General features: G+C 49.8%; 9 protein-coding genes across 9 annotated transcripts; 4 read left to right on the top strand and 5 right to left on the bottom strand.

Moving 5' to 3' along the window:
* Window positions 1-227: 227 nt before the first annotated feature.
* GGS25DRAFT_521436 (DnaJ-domain-containing protein) lies at window positions 228-1,598 on the top strand (the record flags this gene model as incomplete). The annotated part of the gene is made up of 3 exons (XM_049264065.1): window positions 228-307; window positions 464-1,229; window positions 1,302-1,598. 3 exons carry the CDS (start codon window positions 228-230, stop codon window positions 1,596-1,598), a joined length of 1,143 nt encoding a protein of 380 aa, XP_049116406.1.
* Window positions 1,599-3,175: 1,577 nt separating this feature from the next.
* On the top strand, window positions 3,176-4,303 carry GGS25DRAFT_521435 (uncharacterized protein; the record flags this gene model as incomplete). The annotated part of the gene is made up of 1 exon (XM_049264064.1): window positions 3,176-4,303. The coding sequence occupies one exon, from the start codon at window positions 3,176-3,178 to the stop codon at window positions 4,301-4,303; it is 1,128 nt and encodes a 375-aa protein (XP_049116405.1).
* An 868-nt stretch (window positions 4,304-5,171) lies between these two features.
* Window positions 5,172-6,752, bottom strand: GGS25DRAFT_489448 (Emopamil-binding protein). Its single transcript, XM_049260902.1, has 2 exons — window positions 5,914-6,752; window positions 5,172-5,835 (listed from the first exon to the last, which is right to left on the bottom strand). The coding sequence occupies exons 1-2, from the start codon at window positions 6,306-6,308 to the stop codon at window positions 5,472-5,474; spliced, it is 759 nt and encodes a 252-aa protein (XP_049116404.1). The 5' UTR covers window positions 6,309-6,752; the 3' UTR covers window positions 5,172-5,471.
* Window positions 6,753-7,218: 466 nt separating this feature from the next.
* On the top strand, window positions 7,219-8,182 carry GGS25DRAFT_521433 (proline-specific peptidase; the record flags this gene model as incomplete). Its single annotated transcript, XM_049264063.1, has 2 exons — window positions 7,219-7,880; window positions 7,930-8,182. The coding sequence occupies 2 exons, from the start codon at window positions 7,219-7,221 to the stop codon at window positions 8,180-8,182; spliced, it is 915 nt and encodes a 304-aa protein (XP_049116403.1).
* A 159-nt stretch (window positions 8,183-8,341) lies between these two features.
* GGS25DRAFT_521432 (uncharacterized protein) lies at window positions 8,342-9,102 on the bottom strand (the record flags this gene model as incomplete). Its single annotated transcript, XM_049264062.1, has 2 exons — window positions 8,342-8,819; window positions 8,873-9,102. The coding sequence occupies 2 exons, from the start codon at window positions 9,100-9,102 to the stop codon at window positions 8,342-8,344; spliced, it is 708 nt and encodes a 235-aa protein (XP_049116402.1).
* Window positions 9,103-9,856: 754 nt separating this feature from the next.
* Window positions 9,857-10,450, top strand: GGS25DRAFT_489445 (uncharacterized protein). The gene has a single exon (XM_049260901.1). It carries the CDS (start codon window positions 9,946-9,948, stop codon window positions 10,198-10,200), a length of 255 nt encoding a protein of 84 aa, XP_049116401.1. The 5' UTR covers window positions 9,857-9,945; the 3' UTR covers window positions 10,201-10,450.
* A 178-nt stretch (window positions 10,451-10,628) lies between these two features.
* GGS25DRAFT_489442 (glucose-repressible gene protein) lies at window positions 10,629-11,636 on the bottom strand. Its single transcript, XM_049260900.1, has 2 exons — window positions 11,031-11,636; window positions 10,629-10,967 (listed from the first exon to the last, which is right to left on the bottom strand). The coding sequence occupies exons 1-2, from the start codon at window positions 11,150-11,152 to the stop codon at window positions 10,874-10,876; spliced, it is 216 nt and encodes a 71-aa protein (XP_049116400.1). The 5' UTR covers window positions 11,153-11,636; the 3' UTR covers window positions 10,629-10,873.
* Window positions 11,637-15,260: 3,624 nt separating this feature from the next.
* Window positions 15,261-16,486, bottom strand: GGS25DRAFT_267397 (uncharacterized protein). Its single transcript, XM_049257355.1, has 3 exons — window positions 16,218-16,486; window positions 15,684-16,135; window positions 15,261-15,620 (listed from the first exon to the last, which is right to left on the bottom strand). The coding sequence occupies exons 1-3, from the start codon at window positions 16,293-16,295 to the stop codon at window positions 15,323-15,325; spliced, it is 828 nt and encodes a 275-aa protein (XP_049116399.1). The 5' UTR covers window positions 16,296-16,486; the 3' UTR covers window positions 15,261-15,322.
* A 330-nt stretch (window positions 16,487-16,816) lies between these two features.
* On the bottom strand, window positions 16,817-19,116 carry GGS25DRAFT_514202 (Arylsulphatase; the record flags this gene model as incomplete). Its single annotated transcript, XM_049262968.1, has 6 exons — window positions 16,817-17,203; window positions 17,306-17,415; window positions 17,518-18,364; window positions 18,494-18,651; window positions 18,762-19,001; window positions 19,065-19,116. The coding sequence occupies 6 exons, from the start codon at window positions 19,114-19,116 to the stop codon at window positions 16,817-16,819; spliced, it is 1,794 nt and encodes a 597-aa protein (XP_049116398.1).
* Between the last annotated feature and the right edge of the window lie 120 nt (window positions 19,117-19,236).

Genomic DNA, 19,236 nt, shown 5'->3' with positions numbered 1-19,236 from the left:
AAATAACCAAACGACAAAAGGAACTTCCATTGTTATTCTTTCTTTTTTTTCCTTTATCAAACCCAAAACCTTAGCATTCAATCCATCAACAAAAAAAAAATTCAAGATCAAGAATACCATCGATCGACCCATCAACACCAACAATTCCCGTCGAATGTTAAATCCCACATACTAGCAATCTTCACTACAAACGCAACATCACACATACTCATTCGATACCATTCAAAATGGTGAAAGAGACAAAACTTTACGAACAGCTCGGCGTCAAGCCAGATGCTACTCAAGATGAAATCAAGAAGGGTTATCGGTAGGTCTACCCCACTTCATACCTTGCATCTATATTCCACACATTCACTTGCATTGCCCTCTTTTCTTTTCTTTTTTTTTAAATTGCTTTACCTTTCCCGTTACTTATATCCTGTTCTCCAACTCTTACAATATAGCATACTAACAACTGAAAAAGGAAGGCAGCACTAAAATGGCACCCCGACAAGAACAAGGACAACCCCTCCGCCTCCGAAAAGTTCAAAGAGTGCTCCCAAGCCTACGAGATCCTCTCCGACCCCGAAAAGCGAAAGACATATGATCAATATGGGCTCGAGTTCCTCCTCCGCGGTGGCTCCGCGCCATCTCCTGATAATCCATTTGCTTCTGGAGCTCAAGGTGGAATGCCTGGTGGATTCCAAGGCTTCGATTTCGGTGGTGGCATGCCAGGAGGTGGTGGTGGAGGTACTCGGACCTTCCACTTCAGCACCGGTGGCAATGGTGGGGGTAACCCCTTTGCTTTCAGCAACCCGGAAAGCATATTCGCCGAGTTCATGCGCGGTAGCAGTGGCTTAGGACGAGAAGACGAAGACCCCGATATCAATGCGTTCTTTGCGAGGGGTGGTGGTGGCATGCCTCGAGGTTCAGGTGGTCGAACCCGCACGCGCAACAACTTTGCAAGCAGTGGAGACCCGTTCTCTAGTGGAGCAAGAGAGGCCACACCCGATGTTACAACCGTCGAACGGGCCCTACCTCTTAGTTTAGAGGAAATATACACCGGCACCACAAAGAAGATGAAGATAAAGCGAAAGACCTTTGACGAAACGGGCAAGAGAACCACTACTGATCAGGTCCTTGAAGTTCCTATTAAGCCCGGTTTGAAGAAGGGCAGCAAGATCAAGTTCAAGGGTGTTGGTGACCAAGAAGAGGGCGGCAAACAAGATCTACACTTCATCGTCGAAGAGGTAAGCTACCTATCATCCCAATCTGAGAAGATTTGATTGATCATACGAATACTAACATAATGGTTCCAATAGAAAACACACCCGCTCTTCACCCGCGACGGCGATGACCTGTATCACACCATCAACCTGGACCTGAAGGAGGCCCTGACTGGCTGGAGACGCACAGTGCCAACAATTGACGAGAAAAAGCAACTCAACATAGAAAAGAGCGGACCTACAGGCCCAGGCACGTCAGATACTTATCCTGGACTGGGCATGCCGATCTCGAAGAAGCCAGGCGAGCGGGGCAACTTCATTATCAAGTATAACGTGAAATTCCCGACGAGTTTAACGCCGCAACAGAAGGCCCAGCTGAAAGAAATTCTATAACGGGCGACGTTTGAGGCTCATAGGTAATAGCATCCTGTGAGGAAACTTTTTTAATTACGGCGTTGAGGGATGCGGCAAGCAGGGAAAAATTCACGATGTTCACGACCACGAGGCATATGATATCTTAGTATGGAAACTGTCAATCGCAGTCCCCGACCCCCATACCAACAACCAATTAACCGACCAACCGATCAAAAGCTTGCATTCGACATAGGCATTAAGTGGCCTTCAGAATGGAAGTGAGAAACTGAGTGCTGAATACCTTTCGATCATAAGGGGGCAACAAGTAAATAGCTTCATCCTCTTCGATGTTAATGTCGACATCGATGTCTTTTCTACCCATCTGTTTTCTATTACTACTACAGTAAGGTTAGGTGGTGCGATGGGAAATATCACCGCTAGGTACTGGTGGGATGGGGTTAGTAATTAATTGATTACATATTATACCAGTAAACGATTAGTATAAAGTAAAGTGAAGTGAAATATGCCAATCTCATGACCTTTGTAGAAGTAAACCGTAAATGACGATAGCAGTTTGTACCTAGCAGGTATAAAACTCGCTCCAGACCAGAAGAGAAAGGGGCCCCTTAGACAGAGTGCCTACTAGGTAGGTAGGTAGGTACCTAATACTGCTGTTAGTGGAGATTATCCGTGTGTTCGAATATGATAAGTATCGTACAATATATCTCTTGCCTAGGTACCTATCACAAGTGCTTGTCATGAATATGACAAGTCTACCAAAGCTGCAGAATGCAGGGAAATTATGAGCAATTTCTTTGTAAGGGATGTGATCTTTTGTACGAATGGCTGCGGCCATGGTACTGGCTACGCGGGTGGGAGTTTACAGTGCTGCCCCTATTTACCTACCTCCCTACTGAACTTGTTCTTTTACTCTGCCAGTCGATAAGACGGTTGTTCTTAGGGATGGGATTCTCAGATTTAGGTACCTCCATATATAGGTACCGTTGCCCAACTCCCAAGCTGACCTTGGTTGTTGAAGTTAGAAGGTAGGTCTTGGGTAGGTGGATAGGTGGCTGGGTTATATATAGGTAGTATACAATTTTGGACGGATGACCTTGGAGTTGGTCGTGTGGTAAGGAAGGTATGTGTTCATGATTTATGTATAAACTTGAATCCTTCCGATATAGCGAAGGGGGTATGAGGGATAGTGGCAATGGTTTACAGAAATATTATAAGAACCACGAAATATCGTGCTGGCATTGGGATAGGGGGGAGGGGGGTGCCGAGAATAACGATAAAAACAATGCTCGGTTATGGAACAAATCAGTCGGACACGGTACACAGGTATATAGCTGCTATCGTATGGAAACAGCTGAAAATATCATCTGCATAGCCGAACAAAATGAGTGGCCTCAGATACGCGGTATGTTTAGCGATGTATATAGGAATAGAAACCCCGGGGTATTGTCTGTATTTTTTTATTTCCCATCATCAAACGAATCACAACTCGTCAGCTTTTGACAGCTTTGAACAACAGTTTCTTCATCTCTAAAGATAAAAGGAAAAAAGTACCTAGGCAAGAAAGCCATCAGAAACACACAACTAACACCTCAAAAATGAGTGGCCGCAACAACCAAGGGTCGAACAATCATCGCTATGAAGGGCCAGCGATGCCACCGCGCCGCAACGGCCACCGCCAAAACCGGCGCCACGGCGACCGGGACGACAACACGGCCGGTGACCGGCATCGGAACGGCCGACACAACCGAAACCGCAACCGCAACCGCAACCGGGACCGGGACCGCAACAACAACAACAACCCAAACCCGAACCCAGGCCCAAACCCAGGCCCAAACTCAAACCCAGGTCCAAATCCAAGCCCAAACCCAAACCCAGGCCCAAACCCAGGCCCAAACTCAAACCCAGGTCCAAATCCAAGCCCAAACCCAAATCCAGGCCCAAACCCAAACCCAGGCCCAAATCCAGGCCCAAACCCAAACCCAGGCCCAAATCCAAGCCCAAACCCAAACCCAGGCCCAAACCCAGGCCCAAACCAGCTGTGGGGTGCAGCGGCGGCGGGGCTGCCACCGCCACTGATGGTGCTGTTCCAAACGGGCCAGGGCTGCGGAGCGCAGATCCACTGGGACCCCCTTCCATCTGGCGGGACCCCGAACGCCCCTAACCCGTTCGTCAACCCCGGCGACACCAACAACGCCAACCCCCCCAACCCGTTCGCCAACCCCGGCGACAACAACAACGCGAACCCCCCTAACCCGTTCGGCGCCAACCCCAATCCCAACCCACAGCCAACCCCCCAGCAGCCAAACCCCCAGCCCAACCACGACCACGACCACCCCATGCTCGACATCGACACGGTCCAGCACCTCGAGCAGCAGGTCGCCTCCCTCCACGGCAACGCCCTCAACGCGCGCCACCAGCTGCGCGCGCTGTTCACCGCCGCCGCCGCGTGGGGCCCCAACTCCGAGCACGTCGTCAATATGATGATTGACAGGGTGCGCGAGAACGCGCCGGGGACCGAGCTCGGGTGGATGTTGGCGAGGGAGGGGTACGCTGGGAACGGGGGGGATGGGAACGGGGGTGGGCAAAATGGGAATGGGAACGGGGGGAATGGGAACGGGAACGGGGGCAACGGGGGGAACGTGGGGAATGGGAACGGGGGGAACGGGAGCGGGAGCGGGGGGAACGGGAGTACAGGTGGTTTCTCGTCGTCGACCACATTGTAAAAAGCGACAGGCGAACGACGGCAACCAACCAACCAGCCAACCAACCAGGTAGGTAGGTAGGTAGGTACCCTGGGTTTCATTGCGGTGGCGAGGTTTTGAAGATGTGGCTATTGAAGGCATGGATGGTGCAAAGGTTAGGTATATAAAACGTGCTGCAAAATGGGTCTAGTTAGGGTTTCCTAGGTGAGGGCATTTCGGTGAATGTTTACCAGCTTTGTTTCAGGCATACGTACAATATTGATAATAAAAGAAAATTAAAAAAAAAACAATAGATATTGTTTTTGAACCGTGAACGATAGGTTGGTTCATCGTTGTTTTTGTTAGCTTCTATATATATAAGTGACCATGGTGGTGAGCGTGATGTGTTAGCAACAATACCAGCGAGGTAATGTATGTAGGTTATCATGATTAGGAGAAGTTTTATAAAAAGGAAAGAGGGGAGAAAGAGGATGTTGGCGGAAGCTTTAAGGGGCATATATAGGTATTCGAAAGTTGGACGCATAGATAGGTGGGTTTTGAAGGGGTTGGACAGAGGTAACTAAGCTGAGATGGTATCATGAGGGTACAATGAAGTTCAGCAAGACAGTAAGCTACATACGTAGGTTAGGTATGTTGAGGGGTTTTAAGTCATTTCTTCGAAAAAGGGGGAAATGGAGAAAGGAGAAAAAGGGGGGAGGTTCAGGATCGTCTCGGGACATGGTATAAAGACTTCGTTATACACTTGTAGTTGTTTTTGAGACACTGGCCTAGATAGGTACCTGGTATATAGATATATTCCATCATAGTAGTATATACCAACATGCCGAAATATTAAATATTAATGAAGATGAAAATCAGGTGAGACTCAGGTCACATGAAATCCTTTCAGTCATTATCGAAACCAAATCTATATTTCATAAACACGTCTCTAAATACTACGTAGAAGGTAAGATGGGTATCATATTTGTAACGTGTAGATAAACACACATCTACATACCGATACACGTAACGCACCGCAACCGGAGGATCAATCAATCAATATTGCCTCGATCTTGTCTTCATCATCAACATCAAACTACCTATCCATTGCATTGCCCATAGCTCGTTTGCTCATGCGTAAGCCCTTAGTGAACAGCGTCACCGGGTTGACCAAATCCAAGCCCAGCCGTCTATGCGGCACCACTGGGATTCACCGGGTCTTCCGGCTGCTGCTCCCCGTCGTCTTGACGGCGGCGGCCAAGCGCGTCCGCACGGCCAGCGCGTCGTTGATGTCGAGCACGGCGACGTAGACGGCGTAGGCGGGGATGACGACCCAGAGCATGTTGAAGAAGACGAGGTAGACCCACTTGTACATGAAGTTGCTCGCGTTGAGGTGGTAGTTCATGGTCAGCCACTCCGGGCAGAAGGTGATGAAGCCGCCGTAGAGCTCCATGGTTGCGACGACGATCATCAGGATGTTGGTGCGCGGGTCCTTCTTCGCGAGCCCGTAGCAGATGTAGCAGGCGAGAGGGCCGGCGACGAAGACGGTGAGGAGCTCGAGGCTGATGACGGACTAGGGAAGGGCGCGTTAGTGATGGGATGTACTTGAGTAATATTGCATAGTAAAAGAATGGAGAGGTAGGTAGCTTACCAGGTCAGCCCCGGCCCATCGCCTGTCAGCCTTCGCATACACCATCCATAGCTGCGCGAACGGATTGTTACCACCAGCCTGGGGGCCGTAAGCGCGATTGTTGTAACCCAAAAAGTTATGCGCGGTGGGCGCAAGGGCCAGCGGATTGGACACGTTGGAGAGCGGCATGTAAGAGAAGAAGCAGTGGTAGAGGAAGCTGCCCTCGAGAATGAAGTGGATCAGGGCATCGAAGGCGTGCCATATGAAGAGGAAGCGATGGCTGTTGGACGTCTTTTGGTCGAGAGCCTGGAGGGATAGGAGGTAGGCGGCCCCGAGGATGGCGAGCGTGGACGCGAGTGAGACGAGTGTGGTCTGGTCGAATAGATCGGGGGGTTGTGAGCCCTTGAAGGAAGACATTTTGGAAGTTTGAGTCAAATCAATTGATAAAGAGGATAAGCAAAATGATCGGTCGCGTGCGTTCAAGACAGGCTGTGTTGTGTGTACAGTGCACGCATGTGTGTGTTGAGAAAGTGTTAAGTGTTAATTAATAAGTCTGGTTAAGTCTGGGCCAGTTGGAGAATTGAAGATGAGTGGAGAAGGTGAAGGTGGAAACGGAAATTATGCGTAACTAAGTAACCCTGGTCACCCTGGTAACCCCTTAAGCATGATAGAACGATAAGAGTGCATGATATTAATGTAGTTATGTGATGCCTAAATATATAATAATTGTTCTCGGCGCTAATAGTAATTATAGGGGTTTACATAAATAAATGGGACGACCGTCAAGTATGAATAGCTTCATTTTATAAGTGGTGGTGTTCAATTCCAAAAAGAATTGTAGAAAAAAAAAAAAAAGAAAAAGGTTTGTGGTAGGATTGAACCCGCACCCTCGGGCGTCCCACAGTGGTTTTCGTTCTGAACCCGCACTTTCTGGGGAGCCCTGGTGGTTTTCGCACCTTACCACTGAGCCAACCTAGGTTGAAAACTCAGGTACCCGAGTTCTCACCCAGGGAGTGAGAGATGTTGCTTTCCGGGGACCTATAAGTTTAACTTCGGTCGAGAGGTACCTTGGGGAGGGTACTCGGTACAGGAGAAATGGTATCGCCGGTGAGGGTTGTGATATTGCTGCCTTACATATAAGGCTTCAGATCTAGGTACCTAGGTACTTATGTCTCCACTCAGTACCTAGTACTAGGTACAATACAGACGACAACATAGCCAGGCTGCAGGCAGCAGGCTTACATAAATATCCAAGTAGGCACCTGGCTGGTTTATTCCCGGCCGTACCGCAACACTCTCTTCTCCTCTTTTGCCACAAACCCGAAAAATGACGGAGGGCACCGTACAGTTTGCTATTCCAGGTCTCCCCGAGCCGTGCCAAACCTGGTACAAAGTCGTCGGCGACCTCGCGTCGTCGCCCGAACCTCCCCTAATCGTGCTACATGGCGGTCCAGGGGCATGCCACGAGTACCTGTTACCGCTAACCGACCTCGCACCCTCCAAGCCCCTGGTATTCTACGATCAAATCGGGAACGGGCGCTCGACGCACCTCCCCGAGAAAAACGGCGACGAAGCTTTTTGGTCTACAGACTTGTTCAAGAACGAGCTTGACAACCTCCTCTCCCACCTAGGTCTTAGGAATCGGCCCGTCGATGTATACGGACACTCATGGGGCGGCATGCTCGCGGCCGAGTGGGCAGCGGCGCCGCCGAGCCCGGTGTCTCTCCGACGTCTAGTGCTTTCGAATAGTCTGGCAAGCATGGAGGTATGGCGAATTGGGATCAAAGCGTTGCGAGACAAGCTCTCGGAAGATATCCAGGAAGTGCTCGATCGCTCGGAAGAGAAGCAGGACTTTGCAAGCCCGGAGTACGAAGCTGCGGTGGAAGTTTTCTACAAGCGACACCTTAGCCTTGCGAGACCGTGGCCTATGCCGGAGGTTCAGGCTGCGCTGGACTGGTTTGCCAAAGATGCGACAACTTACGGCACCATGTGAGTAATAGTTCCGAGATGCACAATCCCCTATTAACGCGGACAATAGGTACGGTCCAAGCGAGCTCTACATCTCTGGCTCGCTTCGCGACTGGACTTGCATACCGTCACTGCACAGAATCAAAGTGCCTACTCTTTTGATCAACGGCGCCCAGGATGAGGCTCAGGATGTAGCGATGCAGCCGTTTTTCGATCACATTCCGAAGGCGAAGTGGATTACGCTAGATAATGCGGCGCACATGTCCCATGTAGATCAACGGGAGAGGTATATGGAACATCTCAAGACATTCTTAACAGCCTAGGTACGTAAGAAAGTTCGAGATGAATTTGATCCAGTAAATTATCTTCCTTCCTTCCACTTGCTCTTTTTATCTAGGAACTGAGGAGAAATTTGAGATAAGTAGTAAGATCTTGATCAATGTATACAATATCTACAAAATCAAAAGGAAAGAAATACCTAACTATAATACCTGAAATGCAAATATATTCTCTATATCACCCCTTTCCACCATTCCCCCCAACTCAAACGTCCCAAACACCCCCTGGCACGGCGGGCCCTTACACACCGTGACCTGGCGCTTCGTCACATTATACAGCACACACGCGACCGTCGCCGACGAGCTGCGGAACGGGTACCCCGGCAAATGCCTTATCACCGCATCGACCGGCGCGTCGTCCGGGTGGTCGCACAGCGCCTCGGTGTAGCTCAGGTGGTCGCTCAGCGCCTGCACCACACCCTCAACGCTTATCTCCCTCCCGGCAGCAGGAGAGCGCACCCGCTGCTGCAGCCGCGAGCGCCGGAACCAGCTGCTGCCCCCCGGGTACCGGTCGACATGAGCGAGTTCGCAGTCACGGCGGTGCCGAACGAGTTCATGCCTGACCGCCCTAGCTGCCCGGCTTCCGCCACGAGGAACATGGAGGGCTTGCGTTAGGACGGGTCTAGGTGTACTTATAGGTAGACGATGGCGTCGGTGAGCCAGAGGCGCGCGGACATGTCCCAGTTTTGCGGGTTGAACACGTTGCCGCTTGCGGTGGTTTGGCTTAGGAAGAAGGCGCTTGTGCATTCGTTTGCCACGTCTTCGTCGTGGTGAATGCCGTTGGTACCGTTAGTGCCATTATTGGGCTCATCTTCGGGCTCATCGATTCTGGCAAGATCGTACCGTGCGTTGAGCAGCACAATGTCCTCTAGCGTAACTCCCGCGCCATCGGCAATGCCACGCATTTCCTCTAGGCCACTAGGGTAATAACTGGTGTATGGCAGGGATGTACACCTCCTTGATGATGTGCTCCATCAAAGCCCTATTTGCATATTACAACTGCATTTCTTTTCTATTTTGAGTAGGAAAGGGGCTTCAAGACTTACGCGGAGGCTAGTTTTCCTGGTCTTGTGTAGTATTTGATATTGGCCCGGACTTTGGGTCCTGCTTGTTCGCCGTAAGACACGCCGCGCTCGTAAGGTAGTCCTTTAACAACGACATGTTGGTACGTAGGTGAGGGCAGGTTCTAGTGGATGAGCATGACGACTAGGTAGGTACTCAGGTGATTATATCAGTTGAGATAGTGGACAGTATATTTGATTTGCGAAGATAAATGGAATGATAAGAACAATTATTAGTGCCGAACCACCAGCTATATCTACTGTCCATGACGCTCCTATACTCGCCATGGCTGATCCGTTTAAGCCGAGCAACCTCTCACACGATTCCTACGACACGAGGACTCAACTGTGAAAATTGCCTAATTCGGCCATGTTGGCGATGTCAGGGGCTAGACAATGGAAAATCATCATGCGATGAGACTTGATAAGGAGTGTTTGTCCTCGCCACCCCGGCCGATGCTGGTATTCTACAACCGGTTCGTTTGACGAGCAACGATAAGCACATTCAGGATCCTTACTCTATGTTCGTGATATACATATGCTTTTAAGGCATAAGTCCGTAGATGTCTTCCTGTTAAATCGGGATCTTCTAACCAACAGACAGACAGACAGACAGACAACAAATTCCCCGCCTCGTTTCCGTTGCCCTAATCGTCTTGAAAAGTCCTAAAGGCCTCACAATTAATTATGGTTGAATCCGAAAAGACCCAAAAGGAATCGGCGAATGCGCCTGCACGTGAGGATATCGCGAGAGCGCCGCACGACCCCGATGTCGAGGAGGCGTATACGGCTGATATCAAAGGCGCGATCCAGAACACCAACCACGACGATGCAGCCGACTTGTTTGCCAGCAGCGAGGATGTGTTTCAGTATACCAAAGCGGAAGCCTCCAAAGTGCGCTGGAAGCTCGACTTGATTCTTCTCCCGATGGTTCGTATCTAGATGGCCTTCACGTTCCTTGGTATGTTGCTATAAGCGGATGATAACAGGGTTGAATGATAGATGTTCGTTAATTACCTGCTTTCGTTCATGGACAAAGTTTCGCTTTCAGAAGCATCTATCTTTAGCATTCGGGAAGATACGTGAGTAACACACAAACAAATTGCACCATGAAATGACAACGATATTAGTTCAAATTTTGAGGGTGCTGATGGGGAGGGTGATGGAGGGAGGAGGGTGGGGTGGAGGGAGATGATGGGGGAATTGGGGGCTAATTGACCATAATGGCAAACGGTTGTTGTACTTTAAAAGTGGAAAGGACGTTTGATGTATTTGTAAAAAAATATCAGCAGTACATGAAGCTAAGTCAAGAGATATACATTAAGGCACATTCTAACGAGTATTAGATTCACTTCAGAAGACATATTAAGTGGACGATGAATTGCAGCTTTGAATTCTGAACTATCTTAGGGGTATTGTAAGCTTGCCTCGAGCCATGATCTCTAGTAGATCATCAAGCCCGTCACCATTTGCCATCACATTTAACAAAGGAAAAGGCCCGAATCTCTGTTTCCTAGACGCCCAAGTGTAATCATGTTTCCCCCCAAATCATGCCATTCGTACAATCATGTTGTTGGAGTTTTGTTTGATAGTTGTTGTTGAAGAGACGAAGCATTTAGTGCTTGAAAGCCTCCTTGTTGACATCGGCGGAAGTGTTGTTCTTAGTCTCGTCGACCTTGTCACCAACGGCGTCCTTGGCAGCGGATGCGCTGAAGAGAATGTTAGTAAGAAGGCATGAAAAGATAATAAAAGTGGTTGTGAATGAAGCTTACCGAGTGCCAATGCTGGCGTTGTTGTCCTTGGCGACCTCCTTGTTGGCCTCCTTGGAAGCAGTGTTGGTAGCTCCCTTGACGGTGTCGGAGACGTAGTTAGCGGCGTTCTGAATCTTGTCCATGATGAAGGTAGTTTGGTTGGTAATTTGTATGTTTGAAAAAGTTGATATTGTAGTAGTATTGATCTGTTAATATGATTGTTGATGAAGGAGAAAAAAGGGTTGAATTTAGGAGGAAGATGAATAGTCTTATATAGAAGGTTGAGGGGAATATTTGTCACCAGGTTGAGCCTCTAACCTTCCTTACCTTGGCTCTCGTTCCTTCCCCTTGCCCAAGTTGCTTACCCATAAATCTGTGAATACAACACCGAGTGCATCATGCGGACTACGAGAAGACGTCATCATCCATTAACCTTTGTTCCACAGAAAGTGTTTGGCGGTTATTCCCTCCTGCCATACAGAAAGTTACATAGGTACTAGGCTGCGTGTATTTTCTGATACTCTGACATCACCACTCACCTATTATAGACGGGATACAGAACTTCGGGCCCGTCTGATCAAGCATTGAACCTACTTTGATCAAGTACCCAAGTATCTAAAGCCCGAGGGGCTACCTTGAGTACCAATTATATGGGACATGTGAATTGCCATCTAAAATTACCACAAATACTACCGTATTCATCTGACTCGACAATTTCGTTGGTTAGGGTGCCTAGCATTTCATCATGATCAACATCTAGGGTCCTCAATATTCCGGTACGATACTACATAATAGGTTCGATATGTTTGTACCATAGATTCGCTACATAGTACCATAGATTTCCATCGTGGGGGATGTACGGCATAGTAGTAATGTACGAAAGAAGGATACAGTACGGTACTGTCGGTACAAGGGGGGTAACTGACTTGACATGCATATGCCCTTGTCGGTTTCCCTTTTTGGGAACTTCTAGCCAATCAAATGCTATTTTGCTTGGAGCTTCTGCTCCAGGAAAGTCCCAGGAGCTGCAGGGGAAATATGACATCAAGCTCTATCATTGGTTCATCTATGCTAAGCTACATGCGCAATGACAACATGACTTTCGGAGCAATATTTTGTGGAGAGCTCCCGTTCTAGAACCGCAAGCACGAAGCACTTTGCAGTTGGCACTTACCAATGTACATAGATTTGGAGAACAAGGTTGCGTCAAAATCACGGACCAATGCAGATTTCACAGATTTCATCATTATGATCTCGATTCGCCTTTCCCATGTCGCCCCCCGCTGATCATGCCTCATACTTAGGATGAAGCTACATCATACTTAGTATGGCTTAGAGGGGCCAATGAGGCTAAAGAGGCTAAAGAGGCTGTGCGGAAAGCCTCATGCATGTGCGGTGCGGGTTCACATCCAGGCTTGATGCCTCAGTTTCTTTGACGTTCAAGCCACAGTTGTCCTTCTGACTGGTTTTTCGTCTTCAACATTTGAACTTCTCATCCCAATAGCCGCCGTACCTACAAAGGCCGGAGACGATGGTCCGCTGAACCAGAGGGGTTTGTGTGAGTAATTTTTACCAGAGACCTACCGGTTAAGCCTTATTCCGAGACTCCTAGATGCTCTTGACTCCAGTATGCCCGAAGTAGGCCTTTCTCTTTCGCCGATTTCCTACTCCCTGACTCTATCAATAAGGCCCCCCTTTGCCAGCGGAGTTCATCATCAATGACGTCAACATTATCTTACTCGCAGGTCAATCTTTGAGCTTACTTGTCTGAACCCTTCAACTCCGCGTCTCCTTGCATAATGCAGAGAATTCAAAACTGATACACGCCCAACGCCCGTCTCGGTGTGAGGCATTTGCCTCGGTTTAGTCGCCTGACGCCTCGTCTGAGATTAGACTTGCTAGGTACATGAGACGAAATTGTAACAGCCAGCCAGCACATGATCCCGTTGCTAGGCGGGAGTACCCGACCCGTCTAGACCCCGGGCTGAAGATTCTTCAAAATAACAACCTTGAACTGTATAAGCTCGATAAGACGTTATGTAGTTCGGTTTCTCACTAAACGATGCATACATTTCCGCAAGGAGCAAGCTCGGAGAGCGATAAACTGCTAATAGACGCCGTTGGCTGCTAGGCATATCAGGTAGCCTTGAAGCTCATGTTTCATTCGGAGAACTCGGGCTTATATGACTCCTCGTATGACTGGACATGTTTCTATGACGATTGTGGAGAGGCAGATATGCCTCGGCCACTTCGTCCAACAACGGATGTCTAATTGTGTAGAAGCCGCGGAAGTAAGGTTCCATACACTTCTTCTGCCACGTATGTTGTTTTCACTCTGTTCTTAGGATATGAGTTTGCTGCTCTCGATATTATCGTCGCCTCAACCGCTCACTCTATTATTCACTCATATGTTTCCTGTTACTACCACTGGAACTCTCCGTACACAGGTTTAACTATCATCGGTTTCAAACGACACTAATCCAATCCCGCCAGAGACACAACATTACGGATCATCTTATCCTATTCTTCTTGTGCAAATACCTACGTCTTGTTTTTTCTGGTATCCGACAATGTCACTGAACATAATTCCTAATCCGGGAAGCGTAATAGACAGCGAATGATCCACAGAGTATACAGCATGCTTTATTCAGACTTTGAACCCTCGTATCACGAAGCTTTGGTATACGTTGCGCAACGGCTTAGAGCCGCGATGCGAATCCAGCCACATGACAATCAGCAATTTGTCTCTCGAGGACTTTCGATTTGTACCTTAAAACCCCGATGAACATACAGAGTCACGGAACCTTTCTTAAGTTCCTGGCCTACCCTGTCTCATACTGAACATTTAACATTCACCACAGTGACCAACTTTTCCTATACCAACCAGTTACGCTCAACATCCCCGATGTCAATTACACATACTCAGAATCCGAGTTTCCCACAATCTCGCTTAACAGATTCCGACTTAGCCTATGATGTATCTTGACAGTCATAGTCCGATCTTGCCTTACGCTGTTCCTCCTTGTCGAACCATGAGATTCAGTTAAAAGTGCATGGAAGAAGGCACTGAAACAGTGACCTTGAACTGTGAGATGTTCCTGCTACCAGATAAACACTGCGCATCTATCCTATGATATCAGTGTGATCACAGCCTCGGACCCGATCCAGACGGTTTCATGCCAACATGATAACGTAGCAGATGCCAACCTTGGAAACCACGACGTCCTTGCTAAGTAAGTAGCACCATCTAACCCAGAATCAAGCATATCGGACAAAATTCTTGTGTCAACTCAAGCACATATCCGGCTACGAGCATGCATACTAGGTATACAAGAAACAAAAACACCCCCACGCACTCCCACAAAAACAAGAATCACTGGTGTCCGAAATACCTAGGCTTTATGCAACTAGCAACGACGAAGTATACCATGCAGTAGTCATCCATGGTCTCAGGTAGACATGCATGTATGAATGAATACATATGTACCTACATACCTAGGTTAGATTAGGCACTTATAAGTACATAGGCTAGACTTTCACTGTGAAGGAACCCAAGCTGCCTACATGTATTACGAGACTCAACAGTAAGCGACCGAGCTACCGTCTAAGCCTCCCTACGCATGTACGAGCATAGTTACTAGGTAGAAGATATACAAACCAAACCTTCATGTTGTTGGGTAACTAGGTATACTAGGTTAGACACACGCCTTTGGTAGCCGCTCATGATGGGTTCACTTTCACTTTTACTTTAACATTCAATTTCACTCTCAAGAATTCATGATATAAACCTGGATGTTAGTCAATATTGCAATGTGCAACATTAAAGGGTTTAATAGGTACATGCATGCATTCATTCATTCACTCATATCGACATGAATACTCCACACAATGCCTATTCCATGATTGATTCAATGTTCGCATTGATACCCTCTCCTTATGTATTACATCAGTGCATTAACAGCCGGGTTCATATTCAACATGACAAACAACATTGAACATGAGGTGGCATGGTGCATACATATGTAGCAGGCCACCACAGACATACATATTTACATGTAACAGTGAAACCTACAGATGCCGCATTTGCGGCTGCGTTTGTATTTGCATTTGCATTTAATTCTTTTCTTTTCTCGTCCTGTCATGGGAATGTTCCCACCAAATTAATACACGTTTTGTCCAATCCTTTATAATATAAAGACGGGTTTGTTGCATTACCACTCCTTTCTCTGTCCTGCTCTTTCGCCCCCGGAACCATATCATGCCTTGCTTGCTTAGCCGCGATGAGCATCCATGTCCCTCACAAGACGTCTTTTCTACTCGGCGTTCTTGTTCTTGGACTTGCTGCTGGCGCCACTCTTGACGCGTCGGGCGGTCGGGCGGTTCAAGTGGTCGGACGGGATCCAGCTCTCGTCGTAGCCCTTGTTGTCGGTACCGGTGCCGGAGCCCTCGCCACCGGAGAGAGGCTCCTTCTCGGCGGGGACGGTGCGGACCTTCTTGGTGACAGTAGGCTTGGCACGCTTGGTCTGGGGGAAGAGAGCCTCGATGTAGGTCTTGTACACGAAGTAGCAGGTACCAGCGAAAGCGCCCAACAGGAAGATGTACAGGAAGATGCTGTGAAATATAATGTGAGTTTTTCTTTCCAGGTGAATAAGGCAAGGAAAAGAAGGTGCTTACATCTGAGGATCAAAGATGCTGGTAGGTGCCTCAACGATGCTAACGGTATGATCATAGACACCGACCTGGAAGATCTGGTTGGCAGAGTTGCTCACAACAGCCATGAGCTGCAGGCGGACATCCTGAGGCTGCATGTCGAGGATGAAGGAGTACGGAAGGGACTGCTTCTCGCCGGCGGGAATGGACGCCTGGTAGGAGACGGAAGTCAGGTTGCGAACCACGGCGCTCGATGGGTCGGCATTGGGACCGTTATCCTTGGGATTCAAGAGCTGGCCACCAACGAAGGCCACCAAGATAGGCTCATCCTCATTGTTGGTAATGTCGATGACAGCTTTGGTGGGTCGGCCATTGACTAGCTTGACACCAAAGATATCCTCGGCTTCGGGGAAGGTGGCGACAAGGTGGGCATTCAGCTCGATGTCCGTAGGACTACCAGCATCATCGGCGACAGGCTGAAGAAGTCGGGACATGAGTTAGCAACCAATTCCTTTTAACATTACAAAGCCGATTGCTACACGGGTAGAATAAACCTACGGAATCACCCTCAGCGGCGAAGACGGAGACAAGGCGAAGAGCCAAAGCGGCAAGGACAGAGTATCGGAGGGCCACCATGCTGGGCAACAGAGACGAGGACGGCAAGAACAAGAAAGTGAAGGGATGTTGGAGGGAAAGCTTGAGAGAGCAGAAGAAGAAAAAGGGTTCAATTGGGAGGAGGAAAAAGAAACAACAAGAACAAAAAAAGAAGTTTAACAAGAAGGAGGGAAGCTTCAAGTTCGGGATTAATTAAAGTTGGGAAGCTTTTGCCTTAGTAAATGTGTTCCTTCCGAAGGGAAAATGATGGGTTGTGTGCAATCTGGTCAAATCAATTCTCAATTGGAAGAATGGGTCCCTGGATTTCGACAACCGGCCAATGACGTGTGATTCGCGTCAAAAAAGAATATCCACTTCGCACTGGTCCACTCCACTGTAACTTATCGTCTTGTGTCTGTCTTGTTCAACAGTTCAGCGCACTAAACTTTAAATGTGGGAGCTGAGTGAGCTGTGCGCAAGTGGTGGCTAGTGGAACATGGGGTGTGGCGGTTGTGGCTTGGTAGTCGGAAATATGGAAAATAAATACACTGCCAGTTCTAACCTCACACCCAATCCTCCCACCTCCCACCCCCTTCTCTCAAATACTCATACCCCCTCCCATCCTCCTCCCACGTCGGGCCCTCCGCATCCTTCAAGAACCCATCAGCGCAAAACGCATACTCCACCCTCACCCTCCCACTACCACCATCTGCTTCGTAAAACCCATCAAACCGCTCATCCAACGCATCCGCAAGCGTCTTCACGTCGCCAGCCGGGTGCAGCTGCGCCCAGGGGCGGCGACACGGCTCGCCCTTGCAGGTTTTGAGGACGAGGAGGAGCGCGTCGAGGCGCGAAGCTACTTTGTCGACGGGGTGGCCTGCGGCGAGGAGGGAGGTGCTGGTGAGGGGGGAGGGGGGCGAGAGGAGGTTGTGGAGTTGGCCGGGGTCGACCTGTTCATTTATTAGTATTGAGGTGGTAATGATATGAAAAAGTAACTATTTGGAGAGAGAGGGAGGGAGGGAGGGAGAGAGGGAAAGGATATAGGTACGCACGTTCATATCATACAACTCGTGCTCGTTGTTGCACCAGACCGAGTAGTACAAGTTATACCCCGGCCCTGAGACGCGGAGGGCTTTGTACGTGTTATTGCCACGGGGGTTTCCTGGTTAAGTACCATGTTAGCCGTGACTCCTGAAAAAAGAACCATTTCACCAAGCAGATAAACAGCGACGGAGGTGAGTGAGAGGTAGTTCAAAGCACATACTCTCATAAATCCCCTCCCCAAACGCAAGCCCCCAATACTCGATCCCCGCATGCTCCCTCCTCTCCCCCTTCCCTTCCTCCCTCTCAACCCTCTCCCTCGTAACCGGTATCGCCGCGCCATCAAAGTCCCCTCTCGCCTCGATACCAAGCCACTCGAAGAACGTCGGCGCCAGATCCGCATGCACCGTGACCAAGCCGTCGACCGTCCGATTCTTCTCCACCCCGGGCCCCCTCACAATCAGCGGGACGTTGACGTCCTCCTCGTACCCGCAGCTCTTCCCCGGCTGCAGCCGGTGCTGCCCGATGTGGAACCCGTTGTCGCTGCTGTAGACCACGTACGTATCCTCCAGGATCCCATGGTCCGCCAACCGCTGGACGAGCCCCGCGACGAGCTCGTCGACGGCCTGCAGGGCGCGCAGGCGCTGTCTGTAGAAGTGGTCGTTATACGCGACGTTGGTCGCGTTCTGCTGCGGGAGGGCGTGGATCCAGTTCGCGCCCGACGCCTGCTCCGGGTTGAAGTTCCCCGTCCGCGGCACCGTCTCCCCCTTAAACAAGCCCCTGTGCCGCTCCGCGGGGACTGGCTCCGTAAACAGGATCGCGCCGAAGTCGTGGCCGCCCGCGTTCTTCTTCCCCTTTTTGCCCGTCATCACGACGTTGGCGTGCGGTGCGATTGGTGCCGCGACGAGGAAGAACGGCTTCGCGGCTGCGACGGCCTCGTCGAGGAGGCCGTAGGCTTTCTCTGCCAGCACGTCGGTGCTGTACTGGCCCTCGTAGCTGCGCGGGGACTCGCCGTTGCGCTGGAACGTGCTGTTGAGATAATCGTAGGTGTGTGGGTCCAGGAGGAAGTCCTGGGCTGGGTTTAGCTCATGGCCTTATATACCTACTTGAAGTCCAAGATGGGGAGAGCATCGAGAATAATGAGATCCAAGATAAAGTGACGAGTAAAGGGGTCGTTGGCAGTTGGGGGTTTCACATACCGAGCCCGTAAAGCCGCCCGGCGCCGGCGAGTTGTAGTTCTCGACCGTGTGCGCGTTGAACAGCTTGCCGGTATACCACGTGCTGTACCCGGCCTCCTGGAGCCACACGGGGAAGTAGTTGTCGTTGAGGCCCTCTGCGACGAACTTGGGGTATCCGCCTATGATTGGAAGTAAGAATACAGGACACGATTGGGTAAATAATGAAACCGTAGATAAGGGGGGTTAGTTCCAAGCACCGCACAAATCCCCCACCCCCTCAAAAACATACCATAAGGCGGAATAACATCCGTAACATTCGTATTATGCGCGAACCTCCCCGTCCACAGCGTCACGCGACTCGGGCAGCACACCGCCGTCGTAGCGTAATGCCGACTAAACGACGTCCCCTCGTTCCTCAGATGCTTCTTCACCAGCGGCATGTAGTCCAGCGACGCCAGGTGCACGTCCTGGTCATCGGTGAGGATGAACACGACGTTGGGCTGGCGCCGGTGCGGGCCCGAGACTGGTGCTGCTGAGCCGAGCGGGACCTGCTGGCCCGGGTGCGCCGCTACGAGGCCGGGGCCGATACTACCTGCCACCGCGCTCGCCTGTAGCAGGGCGGCTATAATCTCCGCGCTGCGCATTATTTCTGCGTGGGAGATTGATGTTGGCCAGTAATAAGATAGGTACTGTACCTATTCAATGGCCGCGATGCAAAGACCAAGAAGTGGAATTTAGGGGAAGGGTGTTCATAATTTAATCAA

The sequence above is a fragment of the Hypoxylon fragiforme genome (genome assembly GCF_022984875.1).
Source record: "Hypoxylon fragiforme strain CBS 206.31 chromosome Unknown GGS25scaffold_5, whole genome shotgun sequence".
Lineage (NCBI taxonomy): Eukaryota > Fungi > Ascomycota > Sordariomycetes > Xylariales > Hypoxylaceae > Hypoxylon > Hypoxylon fragiforme.
This window is presented reverse-complemented; position numbering and strand designations above follow the sequence as displayed.